Below are 22,998 nucleotides of genomic sequence, written 5' to 3'. Positions count from 1 at the left end.
AAATTATTCAGAAATAAACAAAGATTTATTTATACATACAAGAGCTAGGGTACCGGCCACAGGTGTGGTGGGGGAATGGGGTGAGAGGATTCACCAGGGACAGAGTGGAAGCAGAACAGGCACTGAACAGGCATTGAAATACACTGCTGAGGGGAGCAGTGGGCAGACAGGAGAGGTCTGCTGCGCCCTGTGGGTCACTCCCTGGACGGGCACTGAGCTCATGTAGCTTCATTGCCCTGAGGCTTCATCCCTTGTGCTACCAGGGAGGCCCCTTATCATAGTTCTGATCTGCATTTCACTAATGATTAGTGATGCTAAGACTATTTTTAGGTGTTTATGGTCCATTTGAATGTCTTCGCTGAAGAAATGTCTATGCAAGTCCTTTGCCCATTTTTGGGGGGGGGTGCTGTTTTTGTTGTGGAAAGTTGATTTTAAACAGGCCACTGTACCACTGAATCAATCCACTTTGGCCCATGGTATCTTCCAGGCTGCCTCTGCCCTCTGAGTGGTCCAAGGAGCCCTCCCCGAGGGATGGACATCCTGTTGGCTCCCTTGATTCACTCCACCCCCTCCCCCACCCCATGTACTAATGGGTCATTTCTCTAATTTAGTGACAGAAACAGCATCTGTCCTTATGGTCCAACTTTGTAGCAAATGCAAATTTAATGGACATGTCCGCTGCTCTATCACCGTGCTCAGACATAAAATTAGCTTCAACATCTGGCTTCTCAGTTCCACTACATTGAAATATCACTCATTGTGATATTTCAGGTTCAACTGAGTTTCTCTGAAAGGGTGTCCTTAGATGAGCCATTACTTGCTAAGTAATGATATTTTACAAACCAGGTACATATTCAAGTAAAGAAAGACCCCACCTAGGTTTTCTAGTTTATAGAAGAGATGAACAAGAGAGAGAGCAAAAAATCCTGCTCAGCTGGACTGTGAGCGCTGAGTGTGGAACCATTCTATATAAGTTTACAGCAGCATCTGCATCAGAACAGCGGGAACTTGGTGTCCCCATGGTTAAGGGCACAGATGTCAGGGGCAGACTGCCTGGCTTTTAGTGCTTCACCACTGGCTAGATGTAATCTTGCACAAATTACTTAACCTCATTGCCTCAGTTTTCCTGTCTATAAAAAGGAGGTGATAAGACCACCCACCTTTGGTGAGCCTCCCAGGGTTAAATATGTGTTAAGTGCTGAATGAGGGGCTGGAGGAAAGCAGTGTGGAAGAGCTGTGACTGTTCCTGCACCCAAGGGAAAGGACGTGTGCAGGAAAGCACCTGTTACAAACCTTCACTTCCACACCGCTTGCTTCCAAAGTAAGAAAGAGATGTGACAGTCTGACAGAATCTGCTCTCCCAGGTCCGGGAGCAGAAGCCCACCTGCAGGAGGTGGGGGGGGGGGCTCTTCTGGGGGCAGTTTCAGAGTCTGCCAGATGTCAGCAGCAAGGAAAAGACACACTTAGAAGTGCTGTCCAGCCCCTCACGATCCTGCTGGCACTGGGAGCATGTGAAGTTTCCAGAGTCAGTTTCCTGGGCTTTGCAGTAACCCCTGATCGTTTCATGAGGACGCGACTGCTTTGAACCTCATGTTGCTATTGCAAATGAACCTCCATGTAATTCTCTGAGAGCACAAAAGAACGGTGTGTCTATATTCTACTGAAATAGGAAAGAATAAGATTCAGATCAAGGAAAGACCTTGCCTTAGGCAAGTTGCACAACCACAGGGTGAGAAACTGGCCCTGGCCGTGGCCGCCCCAAGCAACTGGAGTAAGACTTGCCGTCTTAGAATAAAACATCCAAGGGACACAAAGTTCTCACAGGCCACTGTAAATACAATGCTACCTGATGTGTTTTCCAAAGACAGAGTGTTACAAATGGCCCATTCTCACCCCAGTGGTTCATCTACAAATGCACCTCCATGGCAGAAACACACAGCCTTGAAGGCCTGAAGCCAGCCTCTGTCGTCAGCAGACATGGCTGTGCCCAGTATCACCTGGCACCTGCTTCTTCCCTTTTTGGGCCAGTGATGAAAATTCCTAAGCAGAATGTATTAATTATTTAGGAAGTTTCTGCAAAGCATTATTGCAAAAGAAGGGTGAGGCTTTCCATCAAGTACGGTCAACCATGAATCTAACAGAGCTATGAACACTGTTTAGTATGAATGTGTATTTTGTTCAATATTATTTTGGGTAAAAACTTAATGTGTGGAGACACTTAATATATAAACTGAAGACAATGATTTTGCATCCTTTGGTTTAGATTATTTAATAGCCAAAGGGTTTTAAAAGATCTTCAACAGAAAGAGAAGGCATTGTGGGAGGGATGAGGCAGTGTGGGAGGGATGATATAAAGCTAAGACACAGAAATGACAGCTGTAAATCCAACCAGGCCATTAACTACAGTGACTGTGAATGGACCAAACACAGGAGAGAAAAGGCAGAGACGATCTGTCTAAACAGAGAACGCAAGGCCCAACTACATGCTATCTATAGAGAAGAAATCTTTGAAGAAACCAAAGTGAATGAGAACTTTCTAGAAGTGGTAAACGATGTAAACAACACCAACCATGGCTTAAACAGGCCCAGCGATTCCTGAGCAGACCCCACACTCGGAGCATCATGTGGACATCAATGGCCATGAAAGGCTGCCCGCAGGAAAAGATAGATGATGTTATATGGAACTGAACTTCACCACAAAAGAAGCAAGACCACTTGTACTGTAAGAAAATGTGAGCCTAGAATTAAAACCCCAGATTGAAAATCTTTTTAAAGCCATATGTAATTTTAGACATAAACTAAAAAACGATGCCAGCAACAGACCCGCACTAGAATTTCTCACTAAATAATAACCAACAACCAGTAACCATAATGCTTCTTTCCAGGTTAGTAAAGGAAAAGTAGTCTGTATTAAAAATATCACTAATCTTAAAAAAGAGAGGCTAAAATATAAAAAAGCAGGACAAATACAAAGCACAAATGAGATATAGAGGCTTATGTCCATCTATCATACTGTTATAGTAAGTGGAAATAAACTAAATCTTCAGACAAGACTGTTAGTTCAAATTTAAAAAGATCAGCTACCTATAATGAACACAAGAGTATGTAAGAATGTAAAAAGTTTGAAGAGAATGGACGAAGATATCCCACGCACTTGTTTGTATGTAGATATAAGTGAACCAACCCAAAGTGGATGTGAAAGTGTAACACACATAATAATAGCATTTTGGGCAAAATGAATTATGCAACTTAATATACAGTGATAAAGGATTGAATTTACCAGAAAGACGTAGCAATTCTAAATTTATATGCACCTAATGGCAGCATTGCAAGCTATATAAAGCTATAACTATAAAGCAGTAAAACAGGACAATCTACCATCCTATTGACAGATTTCAACTTATTACTATTCAATAATTGAGAGATTAAGTATGCAAGATCAGTATGAATAAAGATCTGAACAGCATGGTTAGTAGCTCCACCTAATAAAACATGAAAATTGACACAAAAAATACAGAAAACATTCTTTTCACATACACATGAAATGTCTACAAGAAGTGGATGCATGCTGGGCCATAAAACAAATGTCAACAGATTTCAAATGTATGCAAAGTATCGTCTCTGAACACAGCTGAATGATATCAAAAGTCCATTAACAAAATATAATTAGAAAGAAACAATGTAGTTGTAAATTATAAAATATGGTTCTAAAATAACTAATGAATTTTAAAAAAAAGGAAATTAAAAATATTTAGACCCCCATGATAACAAAAACTTCACATACTAGAACTTTCGGTTAACAGCTAAAGAAGCAGTAGCAGGAATATTTTAGTCTTAAAAGCTAATGTCAGAAAATATGACCAAAAAATCAATACACTGAACACCCACTTAAAAGATTAAGCCAACTTAAAAGATTAAGAAGGAAAATTAAATAAAACAAACTCAAAGAAAACAGAAGAAAGGAAGTAATATAAGAATAGAAAGTCATGAAAGAAAGTAAATATATAGTTGAGATAATCCAAACACGATTGGTTCTCTGAAAAATCTATGTAGCAAATTTCTGGCAAGACTGTTCAAGACGAAGACAAGCACAACAGACAGTATTGCAGGCAGGAAGCTTAACCAGAGACACTGCATGGTAATAAACAGGTCACTTAGAAACATCACTAAGAAGGTTAGGTGGCGCAACAGGTTAAAGCACAGTACTATGAAGCTATGATAGCCACTGCAGCCCGAGTTCGATCCTGGGCCAGGAAGGTGACCCACATGGCATAGCAGAACTCTCCTGTCTCTCTGCTGCTCCCCCGAGTAGTGTGTTTCAGTCAATCTACCTGTTCTGCTCCCCACTCTGTCTCTGGTGAGTCCTCTCACCACCCCCGTACCTCTGGTCTGTACCTCAGCTCTGTAGGGATAAATAAATAAATCTTTTTAAAAAAATCATGAAGAACTTCATGCCATTAACACTTAAAATTTACATGAAATAAACAAATTTAAAAAATATATGTCATATACATGTTACACATAACTTAAATAAAAACCATAACTATACTTATAATCATTTTCAAAAGCAAGAATAGGAAAGCCTTGCATAATAGAAAGTAAAAAGAAGTCTTTCTATTAGAAAAATGACTCAGATGGCTTTAAGTTGCACCAAAACTTACTCTAGAAACGAGTTACACAAATGATTCCAAAATACACAAAAAGGAACTACTCCACTTATTTTATGATGCTGGACTAGACTTGACTTGTCCCATTGAGGACATAGCGAGGAAGGAAATTTACAGCCTATTTGCACACAAACATAAATGCGAATGTTTTAAAAAATTAATAAAGTGAATCTATGAAAAGGCTGATATATTATGATCAATTTGATCTTTTCTCAAGAAGTGAAGGTTAATTTGGCTTTTTAAAAAAAACACCTAATATAACATTCACATATTAGAGAAGTAAAATCAGATCATCTCCTCAATAAATGCAGAAAAGATACTTACTAAGATTCAATACCAATTTGTAATTAAAATATAAGTAGCAAGTCAGGAAGGAGGAAATTTCCTCTTAAATAGGTATGTAAGTAGAATAGCATGGAAATTTTTTTCAGATAACCAGGAATAACTCTAGTTTAAAAAAAAATGAGTACAATCTTCATGAAAAAAATTACAAAGATTCATTAAAAAAATATTTTTAAAGACCTAAATAGTTAGAAAGATAAGAGTGGCCATGAATTGGAAAATCCACTGATATAAAATACACAATCTGACCCAGACTGAGAAAGTGGATTAAATATAGTCCCCATCAAAATCTCAACCAAAATTTTTGTGGAACCCAAGAGATTCAAGTATTTCCGTGAATGCTCCAAGGCCCAAGAACAGGCATGGCGCTCGGGAAGAGGGAACGGGTCACCCCACGTAGCGCAGAGCAGTAAGGAGGCAGAGTGGCCGACACACTGGCCAGGGCAGAGGAAACCCCGGGCTCAAGCCCCAACTTGTGTGGATGTGGGGTCATGACAAGGGCAACGCTGTGGAGCAGCAGGGAAGGGGGTCTTTCTGGTACCCCTAGTGCTAGGAGAACTGGGTATTCCTATGGGACAAAACTACATTGACCCCTCACATACATCAGTCAGTCCACACATACATCAGTCAGTCCCAGACAGACCCAGATGACTCCAGAGGGATTTAAGTGGGAAAGATGACCCAAGAGAGCTTTAAGAACATAACTTCGGAACGATAATAATGCCTTACAGAAAATTTAAATCAGTTAATATAATATAAATGTAATATGATAACAATGATAATAACTTAGGAAACTGCCATCCTGATCCTGGGAAGGGGAGCGATTTCTTAAACTAGAAACAAAACGTACTATCCAGAGGAAAGGGCTGAACCATTCAACTACTTAAAGAACTTCCGTTCACACAGACATCATAATGAGAAAGAAAAAGCAAGTCACAGTTTGGAAGTTTTTTACTTGTAAAACCATGATCTACAAAGACACCTTACAAATTAGTGTGAAAAGAATAACCACTTAGGAGAAAAAAGCTGCATGACCAATGAACAGCTAAAAAAGCATTTGACCTCATTAATAACGAGGGGCCCTTAATAATCACGAGGGGCCCGCCACTCAGACTCAGCGCACTGCCCATAACCCGTGGCCCCCGTCCAAAGATAAGCGTGGCCACACTGCGTGCTGGCGCGCTGAGCCACTGGGGGTCCTTCCTGGACACCACAGGCGTGTGGACTGACCCACCACTTGGGAGAACTGTTAGGGATTATTCGGTAAAGAAAGATACACACATCCAGCACCCGTCAGTGCAAATGAACAAATGAACAAATGCTGTATGCGGAAAAGACAAAGTTCAGGAGAAGAACGGTAAGCAAGGGAAGCAAGTAGTGCGAGGATATTTAATAGGATTCCATTGTTTAAAAGTCTGAAGACAAACAAAGCTAGAATTTTATATGATTTAGGAGTAAAAACATGGTACAGAAGCATGCGGGAGTGGTCAGCAGAGAATGCAGGATGGGGGTTAACCTGTGCTAAAAGTTAAGGTGGTGCCCACGGGTGAAAGCACAGCACTGTGAAGTGATCAGCGGTCACTGCAACAGGAGCTCGGTTCGGCCAGGGAGGCGGCAGACCTCTCCTGACCCGCCCACTGCTCCCCTCAGCAGGGTCTTTCAGTACATCTGCCTGTTCTGCTCCCCACCCTGTCTCTGGTGAATCCTCTTACCCTGGCACCTCTGGCCTGTACCCCAGTTCTTATATGCAAAATAAATAATTCTTAAAGGAAAAAAAAAAAAAGTTAAGGGGGGGTGGGGAGCTCAGGATAGTCACAGGCACTATAAATGCTTCTTTTCTTAGCCCAAGATGTAGGGACAGCCTCCCGCGTGTGCGTGCACACACGCAAGTGTACATGTCAGCTAGGTATTATTTTCAATACATTTAATAAATAGTCCTTGGCTTCTAATCAGTATTTACTAACAATTCCAAAAGACTCTAAACTATCCCATTTAAAAGCACTTAGCAGTAATAATAATACTAATGTGCGTCTCTGCCAGAGACTGAGTGATCTCCTCGCACAAATGTCTTCAATGTGCTAAGTCAGCTGGACGCCTTAGAGGACCAGCTGCTCTCTCCTGTGTCACCACACCTCACTGTCACCACGAAATGGTCAAAGCTGGTGTTTAAGCGCCCTGAATAGGTTCAACAGGGGCCAAAACTTCTGTAGTACTCGGCATCGGGCTAAGGGTCGAGCTAGAGGATTCTTGGTTCAACCAAAGGTCGGGCCTGACCCTGATGGGGCGGGGGAGGGGGAGGTCAGGTTGAAGGGTGGGGCTCCCCCGCCATCTGGCAGATACTGGCCGCACATCAACTATGTCCTGGGTCTGCGGCAGGTGTGGCTGAGGGGACACGAGGAACTCCCGGCATCCTCAGGCTCCGGATTCTGCAACGAGCTTGTCACAGATACATAGACACCACCACATGGCAGTCGGGCCCAGGGCCACTTCATCTTGTGTAGGCCGGTGCTGCTGAAATGTTTTGCCCAGGTTGGGAAGGAACCACGGGATCCCTAGCTACATCTGGCTCCAACTTTGAATAAAGTATTCTTGGGAAGAAGTTTTCCATTACAAAGGAAGAAATACAAATATTTCAAAAGCAAACAAGTCATCCACTGCTCTCAGACCTGCTGCCATGCTTTGCTTTTCTGAGCTTACAGCTTAACGTTAAAATAACAGGCTTGCATTCCTCAAATATCTCTGCTACTGTCTCGGACTTCTACTACTTGAAAGGGCTGTCAGCTGCTGTCACTTGCAGACAGTGCCATTTTAGCCACAGTTTACTGCTTACCCTGTGGTGTGGTCACTAGTGTAATAGGCCTCCCGGGGAGGACACCCCTGTTGTCCAGGTGGGAGTCACCTAGAGAAGGTGTTGGGTGAGGCAGGGGTGTCAGTGAAGGAATATTGATGAGTGAGATGAAGTCAGAGGTATCCGGCTCTGCGGTACTGCCGGGTAAGGGCTGACCCACCGGCTAAGCAGCTTTGGATGGAGTCCTGAAATACGCCTGGCGTGTAGGAGAGCAGGTTTGAGATCTGCAAGAAGTAAAACACTGCAGCAAAGCTCTCTAATTCACTCTGCATAAACAGCTGAACCCACCAAAGAAATCCCTAGTCAGAGGTTTCCCGGATTATAAGGAGATCTTTCTCCAAGGGGAAAAGAAAAGTGCCCTTTTCCTTAAAGACAAAGAAGTGTGTGTAATGGAAATGTGTGAGCCGATTTCCCAAGGAGAGCTGCTGAAACGCACTGATTAAGAACACTGTGAGGCGGTGCAGAGAAGTGGAGTCGAGATGACCCACTTAGCATTTGTAACTGCGCTTAGTGCTGAAAGCCCAGAGCCAGCTGGGCCCGCCTGCATTCCGCCCTTCACCGCTCGAGCAGCGGCCCCGCCCCAGCTCCGACCAGCCCGGGCACAGCAGCATTTTCTCTGCTGTAGCTGGACTTGGCTCCTGCACAAGGCAGTGACCTGGCCAAGGAGTGCACAAGCCAGTGTCCTCCGGAGGCCCAAGTTACAGGCCAGGATTCAGGGCCCGAGAATGGGACAGGGCCTCGTGGCTTACGATGATGAATATTAACAGACTGACTCAAGTAACTGCATTTCCTAGAGAATAAAACCAAGGCACAGGGAGGTCGCCTCTCTGGAGCAAGGCTGCCTGCTAACAGGTAATGTTACCTGGAACTAGGTAGTAGGATCAAGTGGAAGTAGGATCAGCAAGGTCCAAAGTAATGTTTGCCAAGTTTTATTCACTGGAATTTGTTCAAGATCACTTTTGCCATACCCTGTGTATCTGTATTAGTATGTATTTAATATTTCTCTTTAAATTGCCTTTCAAGCAACTCATTAGAGAAAAATTCTTAGTCCCGCCCTGAGGAAGAATTTCCATGAAGTCATATTTTGATCTGCAGTTATATTTTTTCTATTATATATTTAGAAGCGGGTAATAATTAACATAAAATATTCAGTCCATAATTCAAATCACATTGTGTGGCCCGAGGGCAGACACCGGGAAAAATGGATAAAGCATTTTAGCTTAATAAAGTTGCCCTAGCAGATCACGTCTGTTTCTGTGTGTCACGGAAAAACAAGAAAACAGGGAAGTTGGCACCAGGATTCTATGAAGGACTTAAATTAGATAGATCAGCGGGAGGGAAGGGGGAAGAAATACATTTCATAAGCTCTGAGTAAGGAAAAACAAAGGCCAGGATCACTCACATAAAATTTTCTGGGTATTCGCTCAGGGCCATGTCGATGATGTTGAGAGCATCGTGGTAATGCTTCTGTGCAGACAGCAAGAGGGCGAGCAGGTGCAGGGAGTTGGCGTCGTCGCCTTGAAGCTGAAGAGCTTGGCGGACATACCCCAGAGCCTCTGGTATCTGGTTTAACACAAAACCAAAAGATCTAAGCGCGCACACACTAACAGGGAACCATCATCTCAATTCGTCTCTCGGTAAATATCGAGAATAGATTCACTTTGTGCCACGCTCAGATTTTAAGTCGAGCTTTCGAGACTGTCACTGCAGACGCCCTCTCCAGCCGTGAAGCCACACAGTGCCCCTCTGCTTCCCTGCAGCACCACATCTAAGACGAGACAGGTGGGGATGAACACTTTCTTTTATCCCACAAAACTGATCTACTATTGACCATGCCCAAGGTACAGTGTGAAAACTCTACCAGACACAGGTGCAGATGACCAGGGGTTTCCAGGGGAGTTAAACTGCCTGACCTGAACTGTCTCGGTTTTTAAAGATGGCTGAAATTAAAATGTTAACAAGTTCCAAAAACTTTACCGGATCTTTCCAAATGTTCAGGCACCTGTGATTCCTTTCAAGTTCTTTTGTCCTGGATCTCCAGTAGACATCAAGGAAATATGCAAACAAACAAAACACCTTTCCAAACTACAACCCACAAGGAACAAATTGCCAGGCCACACACAAAGCCAACATATACAAATTCAAGTAGGACTCGGTCTAACTTAACCTTAAAAAAGCAACAGCTGCTCAAGACTTTCATGAACGCCACCAAGCACAAGGGCTGATAAAATGCATACATAATGGATATTCGAAGAGCCCAGAGTCCACGCAGGCTTAGCAGTATCCAGGAGAATTACTAGAATGTGAGGCTGGATTTCCAAAGGGCCTGCCACCGAAGCATTGACACAACCACCCCGGGGGGATCCATCCTCTCCCTCCAACTCCAGTCCCAGGGAGGGCTCTTCTGGGCTCTCCTGCTTCTTTCCAGTCCCCTCACTGCACAGGAGAACCCTGACTTCTGTCTAGCCCAAATCCGCTAGCTTTCCTTTCTGAAAGGATTTAGGTTATGCCTGTGGGCTAGCGAGGCATTCTGCTTTGGGATCACAGAGTCACGGCTCTCATACCTGGGAGAGGGGTCACCCGGCCTGACCAGTCACTGATGGGGAGGAGGCTGAATCCAGAGATACAATGGCCTGAGCCTGGCCTCAGGTATCGATGGCGAGAGGAGTGTGGCTCGAGACCTTCCAATTCTGCCCCTCTGGTCACTGGGGAAGCATGTGGGCCGGGTGGGTGCCACAGGCTCTGTCTACTATCCAGGCCTCAGAGTGACCAGCACTCAACATGCAGTCATGTGGAGGGTAAAGGCAGGGTGTGGTCAAGGCATCAACTTGCAGGGTTGACCAAAGCCACTGTGGACAAATGGCTACAGGACTCAAAAGGATGTCCCTGAGGGAGAGGTAACTCGGGGGATGCTCCCCTCACTCAGCGAGCATTAGCGGGTGTGTGACACTGTCGGGCAGCGTTCCTGCAGCCAGGGAGGGGCAAGGAGCAGCAATGGTGATGGGGCGCCGGGCCCTCCCCTCAGGGAACCTGAAGTCGAGTGAGAAAGACAGATGCTGGACAAGAGAGCGGAGCAAACACAGGGAGGCTTCCCAGAGGCGGTGAGAACTTTCTGGAGGAGAAGGCCAGATGGCTAACAGCCACAGCTGTTGCTGCAGCAGCTCTCTCGGATGCAAGTCCAGCTGAGAGCACCCCTTCCAGGGCCGAGCTCCTTACGGAGGCAGGGTCTTGCTCTCCTCTGTCCCCTGGCTGCTATTCCCAGGCCTCCAGGAGCTCAGATGTACGCTCCCACCAACCAGGAGAAGGCATGTCTGGGCAACTGACCTCTGGTCCACCCTCCTGTCAGCACTCAGGAATGTGCTGGGGCCACCACCAGAGCCTTGCACCTGGTGGGCTGGCGGGCATGTGGCCAGAGACTCCAGAACAGCTGGGAGGGCATGAGGATGGCAGAGGCAGCTTCTGGAAGCTCTGCTAGGAAGGTGAAGGACAGCAGGGCTTGCCCCGCTAGCAGAGTGTGACTGAGTCTCCTGTTTCCAGGGTTCCTCTCTTCTCTGTGTTTTAAGGAACTGGTATTTCTCATCTATGCCTGCTGGTACCCTCCTGAGCCACCAGTACCTGCAACAACCAGGCCCCGAGCAGGGCCTTAGTCCCTGCACTGGGTTCCGTCAGCAAGGGGCAAGGCTCTCTGGTGACTCCTGGGTTTTGGGCGCTGCTTCTAAGGAAGCCACCTGGCCCACAAACCCGGGCCCTCTAGGTTCGTGGATTTCGTTTTAAAAGCAGAGGGGCACGGCTGTGTCTCTTGTAGATGCTGAACCGGACCAGACCCCAGGCTTGCGGGAGGGTTCAGCATCCCCAGGAGAAGCTGTGGCTTCAGCTGAGCCTCGGGACGGGGGAGACCAGCTCCCACTCAGCCGAACACTGAGGGGGCTGTGCAGACAGGCGGCTGCCACGTCGGGGCCCCCCGAGGGACACTGACCTGTCTGGAGATGGCCAGCTGAAGAGCCAGGTAGAACGCGGCTTGGTGATCTGTTGGTGAGAGGCTGTGAGCCCTGAAAAAGCATTTTCGGCTATTAGTAAGAAGCGAGGCCATTTTCACCTTCCCTATCAAACGAGTATTCTATTGCATTTTCAGCCAAGATCACATCTGCAGTTTATTTAACATTTAGTTGAAGCTCTTCCCCTTTGCCCACTGAGAAGTGGAACGCTGCTCCCTGACCCTTGCATGCAGACAGCACACAGATGCACGTCTCTGTGGCTGCTGGGTGTCTGAAACGGCAGCCAGATCCTGGGAGGGGGAGCGACAGGTGAGAAGGCCTCAGGCCCGGAGGCCCGACCAACGCCTCCCTGGGCTGAGTGGAAGGGCAGCGTCTCTGTGACGGGGCGGCCAGGGGCACGCTGGGGAGGCGACAGCTGCTTTGGCTATTTGGCTAATGCTACTGCACCCACATTTCTGGATTTCAGAGAAACCACAGGGACTCAAAGACCTGACTTTACTCGTAAAAATGAGGTTTTGGGTTTTGAGGGAGGAGAGAAAGCTCTGCAGTGTTTGGCTGGCTCTGCTAAGTCCCGTCAGTTTGCGAATTCAGTCGGCGCTGCTGGATTTACTGGGCCCCGGGGCAGGAGAGAACGCCCGGTTTTCTTAACCGGCCTTGGACAGTTAAGAGGCAGACTGGCCCAACGGACGGCAGACATGGCCTACGGTGTGGACGTCAACTGTATTTCACCAGGAACCACTCAAAGTGGGACTATAACATACAACTATGTTAAACAGCCTGCTGGGAAGAGAGAAACAAGCTTACTTTCTTTACAAGGCACAGCAGAGCAGACAGTCCCCAACAGCCCCCAGCTAGCAAAGACCCCTCACTCTGTTCTGTGAACCTGTGATTAAAGGAGACTCTTCCACCAGCAAGAAACAAAAAACTCTCAAGATTCAAAAAGAGAGCCAAGTCCTTGTGGACAAAGTGCGCAAACGCACTGGGATGCTGACTGACTTTCCACAGGATGAAGACCACTGCCCGCCTGCCCCGGGGAAAGGGCTCAAAGGTCTCCTAGGTGTTAACCATCCTGAAAATGTGCTGAGTACAACGATCCAGGGACACCGTGGGGGCAAATGTGGGTGCTCACAACAGGGCTGACTGGCAGGACGCAGGGGAGCCGCTGGCTTTGTTAAATCTTTAGAGCAAAGCACTTAGACTCCCGACCCTAAACGCGGCTGAGGCTGAGTGTTTTGCCTGTGTTGCCCTTTCAGATGTCCTGTTTCTACCACAGGCCTACCCAGCATGCCCCAACTTTTAAATATTCCGCAGGCATGGGTTTCCCATGAATTTTTACATCAATGGATTTCCCCCCCAACCTCCCTACAACCCACCCCCCCGCCCCGTCATTCATAAAAAGTGAGACTGGATTCTCTCTCTCAATATTCAGGGAATATGAATACAAAGTGAGTACTGAAGCATTATTTATTTCAGCTCATCTTATTTCATAATTAATAAAGCTAGATTTCTACAGCCCTCCAGAAGAATCTCTCAGAGCTAGAATTTTCTCAGCCCTGTTTATATTTTACCACACAGGAAGTCAAGTCAAATAATGGATGCCTCTGTCCCACCCAGCTGAGTGATGAGGAGCCTGCTGGGGAAGGCCTCAGCCTGGCCTTGTCCAGTGATTGTCAGCTGTCAGCCCGTGGCTGTGAGAGGAGCTGACCAGTAGTGCAAAGACCTCGGTGTTTCCTGGGTGCGTTGGGACAGCACTTGGCTAGTGATGGGCAGCCACGTGCCAAATTTCTCATGAGGCACAATTTAAACATCGCATTTAAAAATCTCTTATTTCAGTAATTTGGCTAGTAAATTAATTTTTATCCTATGAAAGAAAAAAAGGAAATAAGAAAAATTATGATAAAACAAGAAGTGTGTGCTCTGGTCTTATGGGACCTTAGAAAATGTCATGCAGAGAAACCTCATCCCTTGACTTCCTGCACCAAAGATGCAGGTGGTCAGGTGGTCCCCCAAAAGTTTCTAGACAGAAGTGATCAAGCCATGCAGGTGAGAGGAAGGATGTTAGTGATCTTGCAAACTGCAAGATCCCTGCGCATGAGTTTAAAGTCTACTATAAACCCCATTCCCATAGAGTGATCACTGGGAGGCTGATAAGAGAAACCCAGAGACTCAAAAAGTCCCACAGGGACCCTTACACAGTGCTTCCTCTTGTCAAAGAACATCCATTAATTCAATTTCTCTTCCATATGGAAAGAGCTGATAGACTGCAGACTGCCTATCTATCCATCGAACTACTTATTCATAGACCCGTCCATCCTTCCAGCCAGCCAGCCATCCATTCATCCACTCATCCATTCATATTATACACTAACGGCTGTGATGCCAGGCCCTGGACCAGCCTCTGGGGATCCTGGAGATAAAGAATACGAGTGTCTTTCCTCGAGGAACAACCCCTTCCCGCAGAGAAGCCACCCCAAAGTGATCTCCACTGTACAGTGGGGAGCGGTGTCCCAAGAGCTGCTTGTGAACAACACGGATGGGCCTGCCAGATCGGCTGGCTAGAACTCACAATGCCATGAGTGCTCCTACACTAACTCTAACATCTTCTAGAGCTGAACCAAGAATGCAGAGGAGACCTTAATTTGATTCTGGTCCGCAAGATCTTGTAACAATAGTAACTACAAGTTATGAAGCATCTGCTATTGAAGCATCTCATCCAAGAACATCCAGGAAAAGAGGCAGAGCCTAAGTGAGCTTCTGAGGACTGTTCTGGCTACCATATCATGTCTAGTTAGCCAATTTTCCCTTCAGTCCTGATTACTATAGACCTGGGATTCATGTGTTTAAAAGTTAAGGGGAAAAAAGTACAAATTAGGTAAAATTGTACATAATTTGTGCTACATTACCCCCTTAGGATAAATGACTTTGCCCAGGATTTCTGGTCTCAGCACTGAAAGTGGAGTGTTTTGGGCAACTCCTCAGTTCTAGACAAACTGGCGAGTTACTTTATATACACAAAAGACTCTACACTCAAACGTGAGCTCGAGCTAGGTGGTAGCGGGAAAACTCAAGGACAGGACAAGGTCTCACGGCACCTCTCCCTCATGGAGCGGCCCAGACTTTTGCAGGCCAGCGGCCAAGTCACTGCAACGTCTCCCAACTGTCTGCTTGTTTTGTTCTCTGTGGCAGGGAGAGCCCGGAGAAGCAGCCTCTCAGGACAACCACATCTTCAGAGAGCTTTGCAAGCAACACCACCTTCTTCACTGCACCCCGGCTCCGGGCAAATGCACCGGTTGAGCTGCTTGGGCTGTGTGTGTGCAGTGAGGCCCCTGCCAGCAAAGGTGGGCATGCAACTTGGACACCTCCCAACAGTCACCCTTCGAGTCCACTGTAAGCAAATCTTTCTGAACTCCCACTCTGGCCACAGCTAGAAGTTAGCTTCCACACACACTATTGGCAGCCCCACCCCTTTTTAAGTTACACTGCTTTCTTTTTAAACAAAAAAGGGGAAATAATGACATAAACAGAATAGCATGGAGAAGATTTAAAATACGTAGTAAAAAAAAACAAAAAAACAAAAAGCATGTCTTATCCAAGTGGTTTTTGAAGAGCCACTTACATAAAAGATACAACTCACTTTTATGCAAATCTTTCCTCTATCGATTTTTGTTAAGTCTGCCATGCACTAGAATAATTCTAGTTAATGTGCACTTGGAAAAAAGAACAATGTCATTCTTTTAAAAATAGTCTTTATTTCACACAAGTACTAATTTTGGGTTAGTCTTCCTAGAAAAACTAGGACTTCACAAAATCTCTTTGGATTAAAACCTAATAAACAAACAAACAAACAAACAAAAGGTAACAAAAAGGAATTCAGGCCAAGGAATGGCAGTTACATAACTTGGAGTCAGGAATGCCGGTGGCTTACTTAAGAAAAGTGAAACAGATATAATGGCCACTTTCTTAGGCATCCACATGTGGATCTTACCAACTAAGACTGGAGGATTTCAAGCTCCAAACCATCTAAAATGGAAATGCTTTCCACACTACATGCTGAAGAACATCAGCAAAAGCTTCACAGAGACTAAAAAACAAAACACTGCTATGCTAAAACAAAACAAAACAAAACAAAAAACTGTGGACCCATATGACAAAAGGTTGTCCGCCCTATGGGTAAGCCAAGATTGATTTGTGTGTTATCAGTTATCGAATGCCCATCCACAAATGTCCAACCCACATGGTCTAGTTGGTGGCAATCATAGATTAAATTTATTAAAATTAATCACAGACTAAATCATAGTGTGATCTGTGTTTTAGCAGGGAGGCCTCGGTATAAAGTGATTGGATGATGGGGTGGGTTTGTTAGGGGGAAAGGATGCAGGTTTTGTGGACTCCACCCCTACTCCAGTCACTGAGACTACAACTCCCAGCAACACCAAAGGGTGGACTGGGAGGACCCAAGGGCAGAGCTAAGCAGCCATTTTGGGACTTTTGGGGATATACAGAGGAGCCATGTTGAGCTGAGGGGCTCTCTCTCTCTCTCTCTCTCTCTCTCTCTCTCTCTTCCTTGGCCTTGTAGCCGGTAGCTGGTCGCTTGGCTGTTGATGAGCTTTTAGTGTGCTATTGGGGTCCCAAGTCATCCAACTGTAGGATGCTCTAGTTAACTTCTCTCTCTCTCTCTGTCTTTCCCTGGGTTGTTCCTTTCTTACCCTTTGTAAATAAACTCATTGCTGCCCTTTTCGTGTGTGCCTGCGGTACACTTAAATCTTAGGCACGTGGGTAAGAATCCATAGGCAGCCCAGTGTGCCCTGTAACAGGTTGATGAGAGCGCAGGATCCGTGGACTGGGAGAGCCGGGGTCGTGGGGGGAGCGAGGCTCATCTTCACCTGCGCCTTGGTCCCTCGCTAACAGTGGGGCTCTACCTGTTCAGTCTCTACCTTCCTGGTGTGAGGGGAGGCTCCAGCGAGCGGGGAGATAAAGCACTGTGCCACTCAAGCGCTCTCTGAGGAAGGCACCCTCCTCATGCCACGGCAAGCACGGAGAAAAGGCAAGCACAGGTATTATGCTGCTCGGCGGGGTGTAGGGGCCGGCTGTCTGAATAGATTATTTCAAGACTGTCCTAAAATCTGCCCTTTTCATTTCTTAATATAAAAATCTGCAGTTTGATATGTAAAAGAAAAAAACCAGAAAGGAATGATTCCTTTTCCAGATGATGACAAATGCGTCTAACAAAAGGAGCCATCTCCCTACTCGTTGAAGGCTCTCTCTCCCTAGAGGCAGAATCGCTGTACGAGGGGTGAGCGGAGTGTGTCCAGCGGATAAACAGGGACGGGACGCAGCCAGCTGTGAAGCTGTATGTTTGGTGCTCAGGACGAGAGACTCCCAGGGATAAACACTGTTTACATAATCTTTATAAATATCTCTTCCTTTTATACTTATCATACTTTGGTGTCATTATGTACAGCCGAGTGAAAAGATGAACTCCCACTCACCTCTGAAATGCAAGAAGCGCCTTTCTCTGTAGGACCTCCTGCATCCCTCGCAAAGAAGCTAAGAAAAGGGTTCAATGAGTCAGTGGCACTGGGAGATCAGGAAATTTTTGACAAATAACAAAACTCTTCACAAAAACTATACATTCAGAGTGGATTCAAAGCTGCAATTTCTGGTGCTAACATGCTCAGTCCTGTCCCAGCGCTGCCCTGTGGTCAGAACAGTGGGATGGCAGCAGGGGAGAGTGTGACCTGGCTGGTCGCTCTTGGTGGCCCCAGGGACAGGTGGCTGTCTTGAAAGACCACCTGGAAACTCCAGGGAGGTGCACACCTGGTTTTTCAAGAGTGGCTCTACCAGGGTGGTTTGGAAGAGACCCCAGCACTGATGGTATGAATTCAATAGTCCTCAGAGTTCCTTCTGAAGCTACGATCCTGGGCCAAGAGCACTTGCTTGATGCCACAAAAGGCCACTCTGTTAACACCAGGCCATGGCCAGGACCTTTAACATTGTGATGGAACACAAGGGAGCGACAGATCAGGCAAAGTCAGCTCCAGCGTGTGAAGCCATCGCGCTGTGTCAATATGTCCTCTGTGAGCAGGTGAGAAATGCTTCCCTCAGCGTCTGCTTCGGGAACTACACAGGTACTTTCTGTTGGGCCAACAGAAAGCTCTAGAGAAAGGGTGTTTACAGTTGGGTCTGCGGGAGCCTTATCTAACAACAGCGACAGATCTTATCCTGCATGGCGCTGAGCCTGGAGGAAGGCTGTCCTGGGGATGTGGGTGGGGCTGGAGCCCAGGACACCCGCTTGGTGTTGAACCAGGACAGGTCTGAGGGAAACTGGCAGAACCATAAATACAGGATGAGACCCAGCAGAGTCCAGTGACTCCCCAAAGTTGTAAGACTTTTGAAGGGTAGAGTCCAAATTAAGAATTTATATGGATAAATATGTAGCATTAAATTTAGAATTCAATAAAAGTTTACTGTTGTTAGAACAATGTGCTGGGTATTGCCAAGATGTTGTGTACATGAAAAACATTAGAAAAAAATCTATTATTGAAAATTAACTTTTATGCAAGACTGCTCCAGAGCCTTTGATATTTTAGGGCCAAGGAAAACAGATTTGGGTAAGTTGTAATATCATGAAGAGAGGACCATGAAAGTCAGACTGGTGTCTTTTCTTAAGAGAACATGTGGAGGGCACCTCAGTTGGCGAGTAGGGGGGAGGGAATCTGTCTCCTGAACTAGGGAGTCATCACAGGAATATCTGACCTTGTGCTAATTCATGAAAATATACATTCATTTTTGAGATTTGTTTTGTGTCATATTGAAAAACAAAGTGTTAACAGGATAATAGTAAGAGTTTAGAAAAGCAATTTATCGATTGATCTTTTCTATTTACATATAATCAGAAATTTCATTAAGTGTACAAAACATGCATCAGTAAAATTTGGTAACAAAGTAAGGTATGTGAATGGAGAAGAGGCAGGTCGTGACTGGTCCAGGGAAACTTCTAGTGTGGATGACCCTGAACTCAATATCCCTGCACCTGAGACCCAACACCCCTTCACTCGGGACAGCCCAGGCCAGGGTAGGGGCAGAGGCAGGCTGGGCTGGGTGTAGTCTGGCGCACCTGGCATCTCACGTAGAGGCTCCGCACCCCCAGCGGGGAGCCCCACGCACACTGCCCCTGGAGGAGGGTCTGGAACCCTGGCACTCATCCTCTGTGCCTCCTCTCCCCTTCCACAATCAGCCCCAACAGACGGGACAGCAGTAGTGGGGTACGCACATGTAAGAACAGCCCGATTTGTGGGCTGTCCCTAGGGAGCAGGGGGTGGACCAGGCAGCCCAGCCCTGGCCCAGCTCCGTGGGGGAGGGGCTCGCTCACCGTCCGTGGCCTGCAGACTGTATGTGAGCCCCAGAGCTAAGTAGCCTTTGGCCTTGAACTCAGACGTTTTCTCTCCTGCGTCAACCACAGTTTTGGCGAACTTCTCAGCTTCTTCCAACTGAAAAACCAGACAAGTTAAAACAACAACGTGCAGAATTTCTAACATGCATTCCCATGAGCATCTGCTGCCAGAAGTGGATTTCTGATGAGTCACTGTGAAAATGATGACCAAATCTTCCACTTCCACTTTGGTGATTCTGCTCCCTATGTGAGAGGCTCTGGAATAGTCCTCGGCAGCACGACCTGACTGATTCTCTGTCATGTCCCCTACCTACTTTTTGTCTTACCGTCCAGAGTCACTTTCATCCTTGGAGAGGTTGGTGGGGCTGGTGGGGCTCTATCTTTTCATCGTCACTTTTTGCTGACTGGTTTAGGAATTAGGTTGTGCTAGGTATTTGAAACTACATATGTCTGTAAGTAATAAAATCCTGGAAGAGTTTCATGTTTGGGTATTTCCATATTTTATTATGACATAAAGAATCCATTGAGGCTTGGGTCCTCTTTTCCCACAGCTGTGAACCATTCGGGAACCCGATCACACAACCACACACACGGAACCGGCCTAGCAGCTCCAGCGGGAAAGGGCACCTGGAACCCAGGCCCGCTCAGGCCCACAGAGAGCCCGGCTCCACTCGCCACTGGCTGAGGCAAGCCTGGTCCTTCCAGAGTGGGGCCAGCGTGGGCACAGCGGGAGCTGGGGCATTCTACTCTGCCTTGGGGTGTTTGGAAATTTCAGTAAAACTGAGGAGAATATATACAGAAAAGATTTTAATCTTATTTTGAAAAGTTTCGTTTGAGGTACGAGCGGTCTGTGCTGTAGCGGAGGGAGCAGGAGGCTGGCATCTGCAGGGCTGTCACCCCCCAGGTTTGAAGCAAAATTTAACAGAAGGGGAGCCCGTTCTTCACCAGGCATCCTTCTGTTCTGCTGCATGGGAGTAAATGGACCAAAACAAGCAGCAAGGGCCACAGATAAAAAACCTTAGCAAAGCTCCTCAGTCTCTGAGGCAAATTCTTCTAGTCACTAATCTCGAGAAGTTAAGGAAAAATCATGACTCCATTGTACACGGCAGTCATCTCTACCACCACCTCAGCAAGTAGTCTGAGTTTTCCGCTTTCTACTCCGATAGTATCCTTTGGAAGTATGAGAACTGTTACAAATCAGGCTATTCCCAAATTCAAATATGAACACGACTATTTGAAGAGAGTCTAGGTGAAGGAATAGCAAAGAAGAAAGTTGTGTTTACACATGAACTAAGGGAGAGGGGGATTCTTAGCATTATAGGAAATCTCAGTCTGGCTAAGAGGGTATCATTTGGTAACATTTACCTTTCCTGCCCTACAGGTCTTACATAAAGCAAGAGACATGTGAACACAAATTCCAGCGTCACCCTGTCATGGTGACCTCAAAGCACATTCCCTAAAGGCTGGAGAACCCCATCACTGAGTGAGCTCAGTCACTAACTTTGCCCTCCTGGTCCAGGGCTGGAAACCCATGGCCCTGCCAAGGACCTGGGGCTGTGAGCAGCCTGGGGTCTGTGGGGCTGAGGCTTGACTGCCATTTTCTCTCTGTCTGGACGTAAAACAGGGCGGCGCCCAGCCCACTCACCCAGTGCAGGGAGCCCATGCACAGCTTGGCGGCCAGGAGTGGGATGGTGGCGTCATCGGGCCTCAGGCGGATGCACTCTTTCAGCACCTTCACAGCACGGGCCGACTGAGGAGGAGAGCATGGCTGTGAAAATGCTCCGGAGATAATGCCGAAACCACACTAGAGCCTCCCTGGGGGATCTCTGTTGAGGGCACCTTTTTATAAGTTTCCCCAACTTTGAGTCCAGCCCAGCCTGGGGGTGAGGAAACCCACTTCGAGTGAAGGGGGTAAGAGGTGAGGAAAACAAGTAGAACTGTTTCCCTGGAGTCACCTCATCTTGGCCATTTTCTGGGTAGCCATTGCCAAGGCAGGAAAAATAAATCACTGGTACCTCAGGTTACTATAAAAATCAACCTGTCCAATTAAAAGTACACTAAATTTGGTTCAATTTAGGCCAAATCATCTCACCTCTCAGACCTGACAAGTGGCTGGATGGCAGGTTGACTAGATGGCCGGTCTCACCAAGCACACAATGGCTCCTGTCTTTCCTAAGGCAGCTTTTCTACACACCTTACGGCCATTATCTCATCTACCTGAGGACAGCTCTATGCCACTGGCAAGGAAGCTGAGCTCGCGGGTGGCTGGCCTGGGTCTCACCGCTGGGAGGGCAGCCGGCCTCTGCTCCTCAGCATGAGCTTTGGGTTTCACCTGCCCCAACATACCGCTGACAGACCTGAGTGCTCTCCCCTCCAGGAATAAGTCCCTACTCTCACGTCAGTGAGAGCATCAAGAACTGGGCTTGGGCTGAGCCACCCTTCACAGCAGGAAGTCGAAGCTGCTAGAAGAAGGCAAATCTTTCCAAATGTTTCTTTTCAATGTTTCTCTTTGCTCCCAAATAACTAAGTTTGATAGCGCCTTTACACATGACTACAGGCCATTTCCAAAGGTGGTTCAGCTTCTACTGTTCTATCACCTCTTGGAATTCAAAGACACGGACCGTGGACGCAGGGAAGGGTGTGGCACAGAGAGCAACTCACTTTCCCGGCTGCCATGAGTGACAGGGCGAACTGGTACCAGAGGTGGAACTCCTCGAAGGCAAACTTCATGGCTCTTTCTAAGCACTGGTTCGGGAAGAAGAACACACATGGACCTGAGAACGGCCAGTGACCCACTGGACAGGTGCACACTGTGATGCGACGCTCAGGGGAGGCCTACGGAATCCGTTTCCCGGACTGTTTCGAATATGATTCTCCACAAACCCTCCCGAGGAGTCAGTCCCCAGGGTGTGACATCCTGTGCCGGAAGCCAGGATGGTATGCAGCTGACTAACAACACTCCGATCTCAGGCAGCTTTCAGCATGGGACCTGGGAAGAGGCAGGTACACAGATGACTCAAACGCCAGGCTGGACAGACAAGCACCCCAGAGCAGGAAACAGGGAGCAAAGTGACGCAGGCGCCAGGATGGCATCCTGGAGGAAGGGGTATGGACAGGGTTCTGACTGATGAGCAGGGAGAAAAACTACAGTTATGACACAGAAACGGCACTCCAGGAAGGGGGAACCACAGTTGGGAGACTTTGACTTGGCAACATAAGGATCCAGCCTAGGGCACCTGGGTGGGAAAGGGAGAATTCGGCTGGAGGACGGAGGTGGGTGGGGGCCACTTCAGAGTCTGGGATGGCAGTTCCTGTTCGAAGTAGTTCCAGCTCCCTCCTCCACGCCAGCTGTGGAGCTCTGTGCTCCTCCAGGTCCCAGCTGTCTGCTAATGGGACTCCCTCTCCCCACCCAGCACCACCCAGAGACACTGGCAAGGGCAGAGATCACCAGGGGGCTTTGCTCTCAGCAAGGAGCCTCAGGTTTCTGCAGTGACTCGACCACATCAGAGCTTTAGGAAGTTCGTGGCTGGGAAGGGGGAGCCAGGATGGAGGTAGGCCAAGAGGAAAGATGATGGACAGATTCAGAAACTTCACAACCATGGGCAAGAACTAAGAAATACATTAGAATTAGCGAGCATGGATCAGTCAAGGATGGGGGAGGTTGGGTTGGTTTAGGAACTGAAGGAGGCTCCCAGAGTGTCTGGCCTACATACCTGGTAGCAAAGCCATGGGTTATATTGTGTGTGTGTGTGT

The 22,998-nt window shown here is 47.1% G+C and overlaps 1 protein-coding gene across 1 annotated transcript in view; it reads right to left on the bottom strand.

Moving 5' to 3' along the window:
* The window catches only part of TTC7B (tetratricopeptide repeat domain 7B), a 187,699-nt gene that overhangs the window by 70,193 nt on the left and 94,508 nt on the right, over positions 1-22,998 (bottom strand). The window contains exons 9-14 of the mRNA XM_012724635.1: positions 21,907-21,990; positions 20,891-20,995; positions 19,225-19,342; positions 17,342-17,399; positions 11,834-11,906; positions 9,260-9,420 (exon numbers count right to left, since the gene is read on the bottom strand). Coding sequence (XP_012580089.1) covers positions 9,260-9,420; positions 11,834-11,906; positions 17,342-17,399; positions 19,225-19,342; positions 20,891-20,995; positions 21,907-21,990 — 599 coding nt within the window. The remainder of the gene's footprint in view (positions 1-9,259; positions 9,421-11,833; positions 11,907-17,341; positions 17,400-19,224; positions 19,343-20,890; positions 20,996-21,906; positions 21,991-22,998) is intronic.

The sequence above is a fragment of the Condylura cristata genome, unplaced genomic scaffold, assembly GCF_000260355.1.
Source record: "Condylura cristata isolate star-nosed mole 26May11 unplaced genomic scaffold, ConCri1.0 scaffold00013, whole genome shotgun sequence".
Lineage (NCBI taxonomy): Eukaryota > Metazoa > Chordata > Mammalia > Eulipotyphla > Talpidae > Condylura > Condylura cristata.
This window is presented reverse-complemented; position numbering and strand designations above follow the sequence as displayed.